Here is a 14,521-nt window from a genome sequence, read left to right on the forward strand (position 1 = left end):
TCATCAGAGGGTCAAATGAAGCACCATCTTGATACAACTGTGGTACTGATCACATAAATGGAATACAGCCTACTCTGGATGAAGTGGATTCCCCCTTAAAGAGCAGGAAAACATCTTGGGAGAGCTGTTAGAGCCAGATCAACAGTTTAATGATACAATGTCATCTGGAGCATAATATGCTTTTAAACAGGCAATCCATTTGTTAATGTTTTAACAAATGTTAAAATGTTATATTATTTATATTGTGAATCTCAGGGGTGTTAAACCACAGGCCATACCAGGCCCAACCCAGGCTTTAATCCATTCTGAAGCTCTTTTCCCCCCTTCCTGTCCTCATCCTTTGAAGCTCCAGGCTGCCAAAGCTCCCTCTACCTTGTCTTTGCTTGCTTCAGCAGGAAGCTCTTCTGGGCATGCAAAGAAAATGGAGAACAGATTTTTGCATTATGGTCTCTGGGCCCAGATAGTCTACTCTGGGACCATATATAGCAACAGAAACAGTGTTCTGGGACTGGATAGCCTCCACAGGGGAATGACAATTCCTAGAAACAGAATAGGAGGAGGATGGATTTATACCCTGTCTTTCACTTGGAGCCCCAGAGCAGTAAACCATCTTCTTCTCTTCCTCTCCTCACAACAGACACCCTGTGAGGTAGGGGGGGCTGAGAGAGCTCTGAGAGAACGTCATTCCAGCAGCTGCATGTGGTAGAATGGGGAATCAAACCTAGTTCTCCCAAATTAGAGTCTGCACACTTAACCACTACACCAAACTGGCCTTGCAATTTTCTTTGTGCTGCAATGTATTTCAATGGAGTGGAGCGCAAGCAGTTTCATTTTCCAGTGTTTGTATGCTAACTGAAGCTGTTGCTTGCTGGAGTTGTGTCCTTGCAAATAAACAGCTGATGTTTTGAGCAGCTTGAGTCTGCTGAATGGACCTGAGAACGGGTGCCTGAATGAGTACTCTAGTCTGTATGCCCACAACTAAAGGGGGACATTACACTGGAGAGTCACTGTCTGGGGTGGAGAAGTTTGCAATGCCCAGCCCTTTCATGTTATCCTAGGCTCAGAGCACTTTTAAATTTTATTTTTAATTCCTACTGTGATCCTTGCATTCTTCTTTGTTTTGTTTTTAAAATTACATTTCCAAATCCCACTATTCGCCCACCTTTCCATTTTAGGCAGGCATCTTTAAAGGGCAGTAGGGGAGGGAGAAAGGGTTTTTTTAGGGGGTGTCAGTTATCAAAGACTATTAAATAAGTAAAATATCACAAGGGTTTTAAGAAACTTTGTTTTTTAATTTTTTAAAAATATCTTTAATTGTGCTTGTATCCTTTATAAATGTTATATCTCTGCTACCTGGTATTACATTTTATGACACACATGGCCCAGCCCAACAAAGTCCCATTCATTTCAGACATTGCTCTCATAACATGGCCCTGACAGAGGAAAAGAGCTGGACAAAGGCTGGGGAAAGGGACTTCTATCCAGACTTATTAGCTCATGACCCAACGAGGATCCTGGGTTCTGTACAGAATCTTTTTTTGGCTGGGATCTGTGCTTAAAGCTATATGTATGGGTTCTCTGCAGTGGTTAAGTGTGTGGACTCTTATCTGGGAGAACTGGGTTTGATTTCCCACTCCTCCACATTGACCTGTTGATGTGACCTTGGGTCAGCCATAAGTTCTCTCAAGGCTGTTCTGATCAAGAGCAGTTCTGGGAGAGCTCTCTCAGCCCCACCTACCTCATGGGGGAGTCTGGTTGTGGGGAGGGGAAGGAAAAAGAGATTTGTAAGCCACTCTGAGACTCCTTTGGCTAGCGAAGGGTGGGGTATAAATCCAATCTCTTCTTCTTTTCTTCTTCTTCATATAATTATTGCTGCACTGGCAGCCATTATGCCAATCTCTGAATATAGGACAGTTAGTTTTATATCTAATTTTTAAAAATTAAAAATGCTTGCCTCTAAGTAGTACCAACCGTGTATTTAAAATGTCTTTATCCAAATGACTGTATTGCCATATTGACCCCTAGAATTCATTGTACTTGGTCATGACCAACTGGTACTTGTCAAAGGTAATGGCAATATAATGAAACTTCAGAGTGTTATACTCCACAGGTTCAACAAGCTGCCCTACTGAAATATTATTTAGCAAAGAAGTCATTTTTCTTCTTTCCTCTTTGGATCTCCTGGATCTTTTCACACATGGTCTGCCATTGCTCAAATATATTAACATGCTCCAGAGAAATAGGTTTCTTTTCCAGGGATGAAAAAATAGTTGAAATCTGAGCATAGCAAAGAGAAGAATATTTTAACTCTAAAATAAATTATTTAATCATCCTAAAGTTAGAGCTAAAGGCCTGTTTCTATCCATTGTTTGGCTTCTATAATTGTACTACAAAAATCCCTAATGTACTGAATTATTTAAAAGGGCGCTCCTGAAAATTCTTGGAAATGAATCATACATGGCAACAATTAACTTTGAATTGACATTTCCAGATAAATGGCTGCTTACTCATCTGCGGCACCTGTTGCCACTGAAAGATAAGGGATTTCTTAACACTCTGAATGAACAAACAGCTATGCCTCTTTCCAGGAATCCATTTTCTTTCCTTTATTTTTTAAAGTTAGGGCATCTGAACCCAATACAGAAACCACAACTTGTATGTGAATTTAAGATGACTCCCTTCCCATTTTTTGATGACATACCAGGGAAAAATTCAGTCTTGCATTTGAGTAAATACAACATGGTTAACTTGGCTATAATACCAAAATCACTTCAGCATCGCATAGTTTTGATTTGAAGCATCATATATTAAAAGTAACAGAGGGAATAATAATTCATGCAAGTTCCAGTAGTGAAACAACAAACAGCATTTATTATAGCTTGGAAATGAATTATTACTAAAGGCTTGCTGAATGCTAAAAACACTCTGGCAGAATCCTAAGTTGCCTTTGGGCTGGAGCACATTAGTTTTGACACATGCAGACCACCATTAAGTCAGCTTCCCTGTGGAAAGCAATCAGTACCCCAGCATACTATCTACGACATTCATACCATGGATCTCCTTTCATCACTTATATGGCTCATTTCCACTCTCTGTAGCCACAAGAAGAATGGCGAGAATAGGCTGTGCCCTAGGCTGTCATTGTGCTACAGAGCAACCACTTGCAACTGGATTGTCTTCTCCACACAAGAAAACTGTTGTAAATGACGTATGTAAATGACATATACAGAACATTCAGCCACAGAAACTCACAAGCAATGAAAGTCATCCGCACGATGGGGCTTTACTTACCACAAGATGGTCGTTTTTGTTGGCATCCATACAGTGAATGCAACATGTGCTCTGGCTCTGAGAATTTAAGGTTATCAAAGCTGATTCATGTTACAACATTCCTTCACAGAAAACAATCCCTACACGCAGGGGCTGATGTGAAATTGTGTGTCATTTTTAATATATGATGACTACATATGTATTTATTGTTCTGTGAACATATGGCAAAAAAAGTAAGTTGATGTAGACCAGTACATGCTATCAGTAAAAAAAAAAAAAGGGCCAATTCTAAGCCCATGGCAGCTTTTGAAATGGTTGCCCCAGCTGTTGTAGCCTGTTAAGGGGCTACTACCACCATTAGGTAGCTGGGGACAGATTTTGACACAGATGAGATTTGATCATGCATATTTTATGTCAATCCAAGCGCAAAACAGACTTTGGAAGACACAGAGGGAATTTGGAGTAGAGTACATGGTTCTCACTTCCCTTGTGACAACCACACTGCAAGGTGGTCCAGTTATCTGTTTAAAACAATTTATTGTAATGTAATATATTGTAATAACGTGTCATAATTTGTCATTAAGTGTTAGTACACATATATAACATTTTCTCCACCTCGCCCCCCCTTTTGTGACCCCCAGCAGTGCATACCTCCTTAGCAAACGTCCCCGTATTACTATTTGATCTAATTTGTTATAAGGTAATAAACTCTATCTATTAAAGAATCTTTCTCCAAAAAAACTCAAAGGTTATAATTATAATCCATCTTCATAGTATTTCTTCTTAATCATTTGGGGGGGGGGGGAGAAGAAAAAGAAAAAGTTATAATCAAATGTTTTTTAAACTGTAATCCATATATCGTTTCTTTAAAAATTAACCATTGTCAAAGATCACCAAATGTCCTTTAATGTTCCATTGTTTTTCAATGTATTTTTGAAACTTTCCCCAATCGTTTTTAAATTTCTCTAAATCTTGTTCTTTTAAGATTCTTGTAAGTTTGTCCATATCACTCCAATGCATGACTTTCAGAGTCCATTCCCATACTTCTGGTATTTTGTCTTGTTTCCACATTTGCGCATATAATGTCCGTGCAGCTGAAAGCATATACCAAATTATTGTTCTATCTTGCTTTCGAAATATTTCCATTTGTAATCCCAACAGGAAAGTGTCTGGTGCCTTCTTAATATTATATCCCAAAACTTTCGAGATCTCCTGCTGAATCATTTGCCAGAATTGTTTCGCCTTTTCGCAAGTCCACCACATATGGTAGAAAGATTCTTCATGGCATCTACATTTCCAACATCTATCTGACAACTGATCGTTCATTTTTGCCAATTTCTTAGGTGTCATGTACCACCCATATAGCATTTTAAAGCAATTTTCTTTAATGTTGTAATGTAGAAATTTTCTTAGAGTTCTTCCATAGGTATTCCCATGACTCCATCTGTATTTCCTTATTTATATTTATTGCCCATTTTATCATTTGTGATTTAACTACTTCATCTTCCATAGACCATTTCAATAATAGTTTATATGTCCTTGAGATCAGCTTTTCATTTTCTCCAAACAGCATTCTCTCCAATTCTGTTTGTTCTTGTCTTATTCCATCGTTCTTGATGCCCTGTTCAAGCAAGCTCTTTATTTGTTGCAGTTGAAACCAATTATATTTATATTGTATTTCTTCAGTTGTTTTTAATTCCACCTTTTTTCCTTGGATCTTTAAAAGTTGCTTGTATGTTAACCACTTCTCTTCTTTAATATCTGAATACAATTTTATTACTTCTGTTGGTACGATCCAAAGCGGTTTCCTCTCGTCACCATATCTTTTATATTTTGACCAGGTATTTAACAGATTGCTTCTGATATACTGATGTGAGAAGAAACCATCCATCTTATTTTTCCCATAGTACATATAAGCATGCCATCCAAAGACATTTCCATGTCCTTCTAATGTCAGTAACTTTCTGATATTAATTTGTAATCCATAATGGGTTTTATGCTCTAATTCCCCAGAGTCTTTATGCTCACTCAGAAAGTTTGTCATTTGCTGGATGGTTGTGATGGTAAATCTCCATCCTTTGAATTCAAAATTCAAACCCTCTGGAAGTTCCCATCTGTATCTTATTTCTTTTTCTCTCAGCTTTTCTGTCAACCTTTTGCAGAGTCTCCTGTCACTGATGACTTTCCTTGGCAGTTCTTTCATAATTCTTACTTTACTGCCATCCACCTCCAGTGGGCTCTTAAATTGTTTACTAAGAGTCCTTCCCACCATGTCTCTTGTCACAAATCTTACCACCACATCTCTTGGTAATTTATTTTTTGGGAGTATTCTGAATTTACCCTGCAAATATAATAGTAATGATCAGTTTCTTCTGGGTCTTCACCTAAAAATTCAGCAATAATTTTAATTATATATGTCCTTAGATCAGTAGTAGACTCAGGCACCCCTCTTAGCCGTAATTGGTTCGCCATTAATTTACAGACAGCTAGTAATGCCTTCTCCTGCAATTTTTGCATAGTGGAAGCTACATGGTCCATTCTCATATCTAGGTCTTTCACCTTTTCTTCTACTTTCTGCACTTTCTGCAGAGCTGCTTGTGAATCTTTTCTGAGATCTTCAATATCTTTTTTCACATCTTCTGCACTTGTCTCAATGTCTCTTTTTAACTCTGTTTTTGTTTCTCTAATTATATTTGCCAATCTTGCTTCCATAGCATCCATTGCTTCTTGCCATCCTGCTTTATCAGTCTTGTCTGGTTTAAATTTAACCATTCTCTCTTCTTCAGGTGATCCAGCCGTCATACGTTGTTGCTTTGCTGCTGATCTCAGCTCTGTCATAGCTGCTTTAAATAGGTTCAAAAGTTGACCTCTCAGAGTCACATTTTAAGCACACAGTCTTATAGATTAGATCATGCCCTGTTAAATGAGCCCAAAATCACCGTTCTCCGATGCTCCTAAGTAAAAATAATTTTTAAAAAAACTTTTTGCATAAACTGGCTGCTGTAGTTTTTCTGTCAGTTTAAATAGTTTTTCCTTTTTTCTCCAAAACAGCACCAAAATTAGTTCTAAGTATATAGTCCAATAGATTTTAGCTTTTAATGATGATATCTGCCAGCTCTGCTATTTTTCAATGTCCAGATTTCTTTTTATTAACTTTTAAAATTTTGACCTTCTTGTAATGGCAACTGATACTTCTCTATGGTTTTGAGTACTAAAGAGGGCTGGTTATTTTTTCCTTCTCATAATGGCACCGTCCTTTACCGTCCTTCCTTTCTTGACACAAAGTCTCGTTTTCTATGGTTGTGAAGTCTCACAACACTTCCTGTATTATAATCACATAATAATGTGATTACTGTGATCACATAATAATGTGATTAATAATATATATAATAATGACGACACTTCCTGTATTATAATCACCAGCTCAGCAGACCCTCTAAGAGGGGTTTTCTATTCAAACCGAAGGTATTCCAGACAATATCTATTTTTCTTCTTTTAAACTTGTTTCTCACAATTTTAAAGTCCCAATTTCAACCCCTCCTTTATACCCCTAGATATAATATTACGTTTCTGGTTCCAGACCTTTGCTTTTAGTTTTATTTAGTCTTTTATTTGTCCTGGAGCGATAGATATAAATCTTTTACCCTCAGTTCTGATATCCTTTTTCGCACTGCTCTCTTAGTTATCAGATGTTAAATCAGTCTCATAGAAGCTTTGTATCTTGGTGGATTTAAGCCAATTTAATGGCCTCAGAGATCCTCTGTAGACGATGGAATGCAGTCCTTCTCGGGGGACTCTTCAAAGCCAAAAAGAAACCCCACTGGAGTTTCTTGTTAGCCAAAGTAAATCCCCTCAGAACTTCATATGCATTTCTTGGCCCCCTCCCTACCTGGAAGGGGTAGGCAGATGTTAAAATCACCTTCTCTGCCCAGAACAGAGGTTCTGATCTGCCCATCTGCTGAAGAGCAGCTCAATCTTCCATGACCAAAACCCAGAAGTCAGGTGGGTCCAGTTATCTGCATAGGCTGGGATGACAGCTGGAGTGGGCAGCATCTGAGTAAGGGAGCAGGGCTAGTGACATTACCAACAAAACAGTTTACGTTACTTCATCCCTGCATGTGGAATATGAATTCTGTGAAAGTGTGGCAAGTCATTGCTTCTCCATCGTGAGCCAAAAGCAATGAGCACATATAGACAAAGTGAACCAAATCCTTTCAATTTAATGCAATATATGGAAATAGTAAAGCTAAATAAAACTTGTACTTCAAAAAACAAAGAAAGTCATTGAAGAAATATGACAGTCCCAAAGGCTATATTGATCAAAACACTCAGAAAAATAAGACGTCGCAGATAATAAGCTATGGGAGCTCTTTTCAGATAAATTGTGAATGCAGAATAATGGGATGACACCCACTGTCATCACTCCTGATCTTTGCACATTGATCTCTTTGAAGTTTAACAAATATACATGCAAGCTCTGCATGCACGGGTCTTGGTTGAAAAAGCAGAGCACAAAAGTGAATGCAGCATGCACTATTACAGTGTGCCAACACCTGCATATTCACCTACTATCTGGAAAGGGTTAGCATATTTTGCCTTCATTTCATGCCCTTTAGTGGACCTGACCCTTTTAAAACAACTGCTTAAGACAGACTTGGCAGGGTGGCTGGCATATAAATCCCATTATAAATACATAATAAACAAACTAAATGAAATTAATACATTTCAACATACCGAGCAAGGTGAAGAACTGCCTCCACAACATTTGATCCATCTTTGGCACTTGTTTCACAGAACAATGCATTGTAAGCCTAAGAGAAAAAAAGAATACCCATGGAAGTACTCTTTCAAATGAATTTATTGAGACACAACAACCCAGTAAAAGTTTGGAGGAGAAGTTTAGTTCTCCATTTACATTTTACATGCCTCACTGTGCAGCAAATAAGCACCCAGAAGATGGTAATTATTTTTAAATTAACCACCAATTAAGTGTCAAACCAATGTCATTTCCTACCAAAATGAGGTATATCAATCCTTTACAAAGTCTTATATGATTACATGGTATGTCTTCTTAAGCACTGTTCACTAGAGATGGGCAACCACCTAAAAATTCTGGTTCAGAGCAGTTCTCAAACTGAACCCCAAACAGAGTAAAAAAAATGTCCCGAACCGAGCAAAATATGCCCCAAACTTCAAAGCGGGGGGAAGGCAAAACTGACAGGTTTAATTGCTCACAGCCATTTGAACCTAACAGCTGAAGGGCTGACCCTCCCCACTGTTAGGTTTAAATGGTTCACAGACGTTTAACTGGTTGGTTTCGTTTCCCTCCACTTCCAAGTGGAGGGAAGTGAAACCTACTGGAAAACGGCTTGCAGCACCCATCTGCTGTTAGACTGAAATGGTTGGCAGCCATTTCAGCAGTTTGTTTCACTTCCCACCACTTTGAAGTGTGTGTGAGTGGAAATTGACCAGTGAAATGTCTCTCAGATGCGGACCTGCACCACTCAGCTGCTAGGTTTAAATGGTTGAACAGCCAAACCAAACTGGATAAAAGTCTGGTAAATGTTCTGAGGATGCACCTTCCCAAGCGTCAGTTCAGGGGCTCCAAACCAGGCCAAGTTCCTGCTGAATTTTGGCTCATCCCTACTGTCCAGTTCTTACCATGGCCAGCTTTTCTCCATAATTTACTGGTACTGGTATACATTTATCTCCTTGTTCATAAGCCACTGGACGAAGGTCTGCTTTGTTTCCGACCACCATGATTGGAATATTTTCATGTGTTGCATCCTGCAAAGAGTATAGGTTTGGGTAGGGTTTTTTTTTTTTAAATAACACCATAATACATAATATTAATGGTATCAGAATGAGAAGGAAAAATAGAAATATTAGAGAATATTAGATATGCTATCAAAACAAACTCACTGGTATATTCCAACCAGATTACCTAATAAAATTAAGGATAATAATTTAGATATTAAAGTAACAGTTATTGATTATTAATGCACTGAATTTGAGCTGCATTGTCTGTAGGATAAAGCAGGTTTCCCAAGCAACAGCTCCCACCAAAGTGCCACCGCACAGCAGTTGCTACCCTCTCATTTAATAATGGAACTTAATTTGCCCTCTATTGATGAAATTTACTCCTTATTCAGTATTGCTAAGGTCAAGATATTGATCAACCGCTCACTCCGGAAAACTACTTTTTCCATTACTTATGGCAATACCACCACAATATTCCTTATCCCCAGGGATCTTTACACCACATGTCTTCAGTGCTCAAAACCAAATTGAGGGGGCACCAGCACAGCTAAGCACACCTGAATAACCTGTAAATATTGCAGGCACTGAACTAGAAGCACTCATGGCAAGTTTCAAAGTTCTTACCTCAATCATATCTATCCATTCTCGTACATTCAGAAAACTTTTCTCACACGTAACATCATACAGTAGCAGCACACCATCTGCTCGTCTGAAGTATGATTTTGCGATGCTTCGGAACCTTTCAAGAAAAAAGATTGAAAGCCACACTTGAATAAAAACAGATTTAAGATTAAGTGACTTACTGTGAAGAGTATGCAACACAATCATCATTAAGATCCATTGAACATTTTTACTTACTGAAGGTAAGTGTCTAATTTAAATATGCATGGATTATGTAACTACAAAAATAGGAATTATAAATGTTAGCGATTAATCATAAGTTTTTGCGTGCTGTGAGCAACTCGGGACTAGCTTTGTACTTCAAGCAGACATTGCTAGGCTTGGTTAGAGTCCAAGAATGATCCAGTTACAAAAAGTACAAAGTCACCAGAATCCCACCCCATGGCTATTATAAAAGCTTATCAAGGAGCTGCACATGTGCAACTTTGCCCATGGAAAATTCATCTTTCTGTCTATAACTTCACACAAGTAGCAATTACTCTATCAGCAGTCAATCTTCAAATACTTGCTGCCATTCAGCTAGCATTATCTTACTGCACCAGCTTTTTTCCTGCTTTCTCCGACAGAGGGTGCTTTTTTCTAAGCAAAATGAGTGGAGCACGATGGTGTCAAGAGTCACTCCATCTTTATTCCTCTTGCCAAATGGCTAACAGTTATTCAATGCTAACGCTTGTGCTTGCTATGCTGGTTGATTACTTTGAAGCATCCCTGCTGCTTATCTAGAGGGAGGGTGGCATGTCTGGGAACTCGCACATTACTATGCAACCAAGGTCAAGAGAGCCGGTGGAGATGTAACTGAGGGGGTAGATAACAGGCACCTGGGGTGATGATAGAGTAGGAGGGAACCCGTGCAAAATCCCGGCTGCAGCTTGGCGCGCTTGGCTTGAACTGTAACAGTCAGGGCAAGGGATTATAAGAGTGGGGAACTGACAGAAGAGCCAGTTCTGACAATGCCTGTACCTGCCTGTGATGCTGGAATAATGATCTTGAACTTTACTTGTCTGTTCCTTGCCTCTGGGTTTGACAGATGGAAGCTTTGCATGGGAAATCAAATTCTACAACTGGACCTTGCTGTGCAGTTTTCAAAATATTCACACAATTTGCTCTACAATTTATTACATTTTTGTCTCATCTTTCTTCCAGAAGCAGAAAGCTTTCTTCCCTTCTCTATTTTATCTTCATAACACAACTCTGTGAGGTAGGAAAGGCTAAGAGAGAAAGACTGAGCCAGTATTATCCAGAAATCGGTATGGAAGAAAAGTTATTTGAACCCAGGCCAGTTCAGTCCATCCAAGTCTGAGACTCTAGTCACTTTAACATTTGAGGGCAAAATTTGATTTATCCTTGCAGCAGTAACAAACATTCAAAATGGATATGATCTGTGTATTTTAAAATTACAGTACGTGAGCGTGTTGGTTATAAAATTCCCAAATAAAAGCAATAGAACCATACTGACCTCTCTTGCCCAGCTGTGTCCCATAGCTGTAACACTGTAGGTTCACCATCAACAATAAGCCTCTTCATCTGAAAATCAACACCTTAAAAGCATAACAAAATCAGTATTTTAAAATAGTATGAATTAGAGGTTTGCACTGATGTTAATACTGATGCCATTACAAGTGAAGAGTCAAACAGTCTCTTTCAGCAAAATTAATTTTAAGCACCTCACCTATGCAATTACTAAACTATAGGAATTTGGTATCCTAGCGGTGACTCAAGTGAAATCGTCCAATAATAGAATGCAAATACTATTATTTTTGCACATAACATTCTGTATTGCAACCTAATGTTTATTGTTGGGAAAACAACTATAATTACGGAGTATTATTGGATACTGTTCATAATCTGAAACTGGATGATAGTATTAAAATAGATTGGTGGATAAAGACGCAAGTTAACTTAAGATATCAAGCGGATACGGTAATGGGCTTTTCTAGAAAACCAAATGAATTTGATACGATAATACTAGATAATCAGAAATCAATTTCTAGAATTTATCATTGGTTGTTGCAGTACAAAATGCAGGATGAGACAGTCAAAGAGAGTTGGGTAAAATGGCTGAAAGATTTTGGTTTTAATATTGAATTGAAGGAATGGGAAAAAATTTGGAAGCAAAACTTAAAATTAACTAAATCATCGGTATTTAAAGAAAATGTATATAAAATGGTGTATCGCTGGTATTTGACTCCGGAAAGGTTGGCTAAGATTTATCCGAGCTATTCAAATAAATGTTGGAAATGTGGGAAAATAAAGGGGACCCTTTTTCATATTTGGTGGCAGTGCAAATATGCCAAAAATATTGGACCCAAATTAATATCTGGCGTCAAAAATTTTTAAAAGTAAGGCTCTTACATACACCAGAATTAAATTTGTTGAGTGTCTGTAAAGCAAGTATGCCCAAATTGGAGAAAAAACTCTTGCTGCATATTATTACCGTGGCTAGAATCTTATATGCAAAATATTGGAAGGTATCCAAAATACTGGACAGGAATGAATTTTTGCAAAAATTACTGGATGCCGTAGAAATGGACATGTTAACAATCAGATTAAGAGGAGGGAACCTTCAAGAATGCAAAAAGACTGTATTTATGGACAAAAAGTTTGGGAATCGATGAGAAATTCGAATTTATGCTTCGGAAATACCCCTTAAGCTCTTGGTGTCGGTGTTGGTTGGTTGGGTAGAGGTTATTGTGTATGTTGAATGTTTATATTATTGTTGTTTATTAGTTATATTTGTATGTGAAACTGGAAATAAATTTGTTTTTAAACTGAAAAAAAAAAAGCATTTTGTATTGCTTAAGCCTAAGGGGTATTTCCGAAGCATAAATAACTAGATACAAAAATATATGACCATTAGGTCAGCTGTAAAAGAAAAAAAATGTATAAATTATGGCTTTTCACAATATAGACAGGTCCCAAGGTGAAGCACAACACTTTCAGCTTGGACACAGGGAGCCACAAAGGACAATCATAGGTAAGTCACTATTCACCATACAGAAGTACACAGACTTCAACATTTAACAACTACTTCAGAGAAGGGAGTGAGGGTTATCTACCCCAGGCTGCTGAGGCCAAACGAAGGAACAATACCTAGAAAAAGCAAGAAGTCCCTGAGAGGAGGTGAGGGGACACAAGCATTTGCAGTTCTGCATTTCTTTGGGCACCACAAACCATGAGAAAGCACCAGTCTTTTGCCATCACTGTGCAGCAGAACCAAGAGTCTCTGCAGCACAGAGACAATGCTCAACTTCTAAGTGGAAGTTCTCCAGTTAATTCAGAAGAAGGAACAGGGAAAATATTAGCCCTGTGGCTCTCATGATCAGCAAGTTACCCCCATTAGAATGTTCCTTCGTAGGGTGATTTTTTTTGGGGGGGGGCAGGGGTATTAATAGTTCATTTTAACTGTTCTTATGAACATTATAAGCTGCCTTGAAGGAGATATGCGATGGAAATGAGAGACAGGTATCTTTTAAATACACAAATATGCCACCTCACAGGTATGGCAAGGACAAGCTGAGCTGAGTAGAAGGCTACCATGCTAACTTTCAGGAATGGGCCACCATCACTGATATTTTGTTTTAAAAGAAAAATATGCATTTTGTACATGTCTGTTCTTCATAACTGATGTAATGCATGTATATTTTGGAATCCATTCCATACCCAAGCACAAACTGTCTCACAAAAACCAGTACTAAACTTGTGAAAAGAATTGTTGATAACCTATAAAAGCATAACAGACATACCTAAAGTTGCACTGGTGTTCCCTCGAAATTCATTTTTGCAAAGTCTCAAAAGAAAACTAGATTTTCCAACTGCTGCATCCCCAGCAAGAACTATCTTGTAAGACTTCTCTGAGCTTGCGTACCTCAAGTTGCAATCTACGGAGTCTGGCTAAATTTAACAAACACACACCATATGACATTATTAAAACATGAACATTCCAGCATACAAATGTCACTGCTAAATCACGTTTCTGTACCTCATGGCTACAAAAATTTTCAATACTGGAAGCAAAACCCTAATCATGTATATACTTAAAGGGATCCAAACTGGCTGTAGTCGGTAGAAGTTTTTGGGGTCATAGTGGAGAACAGAATGAAAAATTAACTCAGTTCATGATGGGAGTGAAAAAGAAAACTCCATGTTAGGGAATATTAGGAAAAAACATTGAAATTAAAAGGGCGTTATCCAAATCCCTTTACATAAATCTGTGGCCCAATGGTATTTAGAATACTATGTGCTGATCTGGCTGCTCCCATCCCAGAAAGACATTTGTCCTGGAAAGTTGCAGAAAAAAAGTCAGCTAAAATAATGAAAGGGAAAGCTCTTCCTTTTCAAAGAAAGGCTAAATGTCTGTGGTAGAAACAGAATGTAGGACCAGGTGGAACCTTGGCTTGATCTAAGTATCTTCATATGTTGTAAAATATTGTAGTAGCAATACATTTTAGAAAATGAAAAACAATGAGGCCAACCAAAATAGGGGAAAAAATCATAGGGTTTTCTATTAATTTCCAAAAACAATCTGTGATTACTTTCCCCCATAGTCTCTCTCATTTTTTTACATTCCCTGAAATATGCTTATTCTGAAAGTATAACACAACCAACCATTAGAATACGGCATCCACTACATTATGTAAAAATAATTCAAAATACCATTAAAGTATTATTATATTAGAAGTAGCTTTCAGATTATTGTAGTGGCTTAAAAAACAGCATGTAGTTTGGAACCAAAGGCTCTCACAGCTACTCCAATGTGCCCAATGCAATGTTGTATTTGTGTTTCCCAAACAACAGTCTCTCATACTGCATG

At 38.0% G+C, this 14,521-nt stretch overlaps 1 protein-coding gene across 2 annotated transcripts in view; it reads right to left on the bottom strand.

Annotated features, from left to right (window-relative positions):
* Positions 1 to 14,521, bottom strand: part of RASEF (RAS and EF-hand domain containing) — a 52,486-nt gene that overhangs the window by 4,240 nt on the left and 33,725 nt on the right. For both annotated transcript variants that reach the window (XM_060235395.1, XM_060235394.1), the window contains 5 exons: positions 13,455 to 13,602; positions 11,168 to 11,249; positions 9,655 to 9,769; positions 8,932 to 9,057; positions 8,005 to 8,081 (listed from right to left, as the gene is read on the bottom strand). In XM_060235395.1, coding sequence (XP_060091378.1) covers positions 8,005 to 8,081; positions 8,932 to 9,057; positions 9,655 to 9,769; positions 11,168 to 11,249; positions 13,455 to 13,602 — 548 coding nt within the window. The remainder of the gene's footprint in view (positions 1 to 8,004; positions 8,082 to 8,931; positions 9,058 to 9,654; positions 9,770 to 11,167; positions 11,250 to 13,454; positions 13,603 to 14,521) is intronic.

The sequence above is a fragment of the Heteronotia binoei genome, chromosome 4, assembly GCF_032191835.1.
Source record: "Heteronotia binoei isolate CCM8104 ecotype False Entrance Well chromosome 4, APGP_CSIRO_Hbin_v1, whole genome shotgun sequence".
Taxonomy (NCBI): domain Eukaryota; kingdom Metazoa; phylum Chordata; class Lepidosauria; order Squamata; family Gekkonidae; genus Heteronotia; species Heteronotia binoei.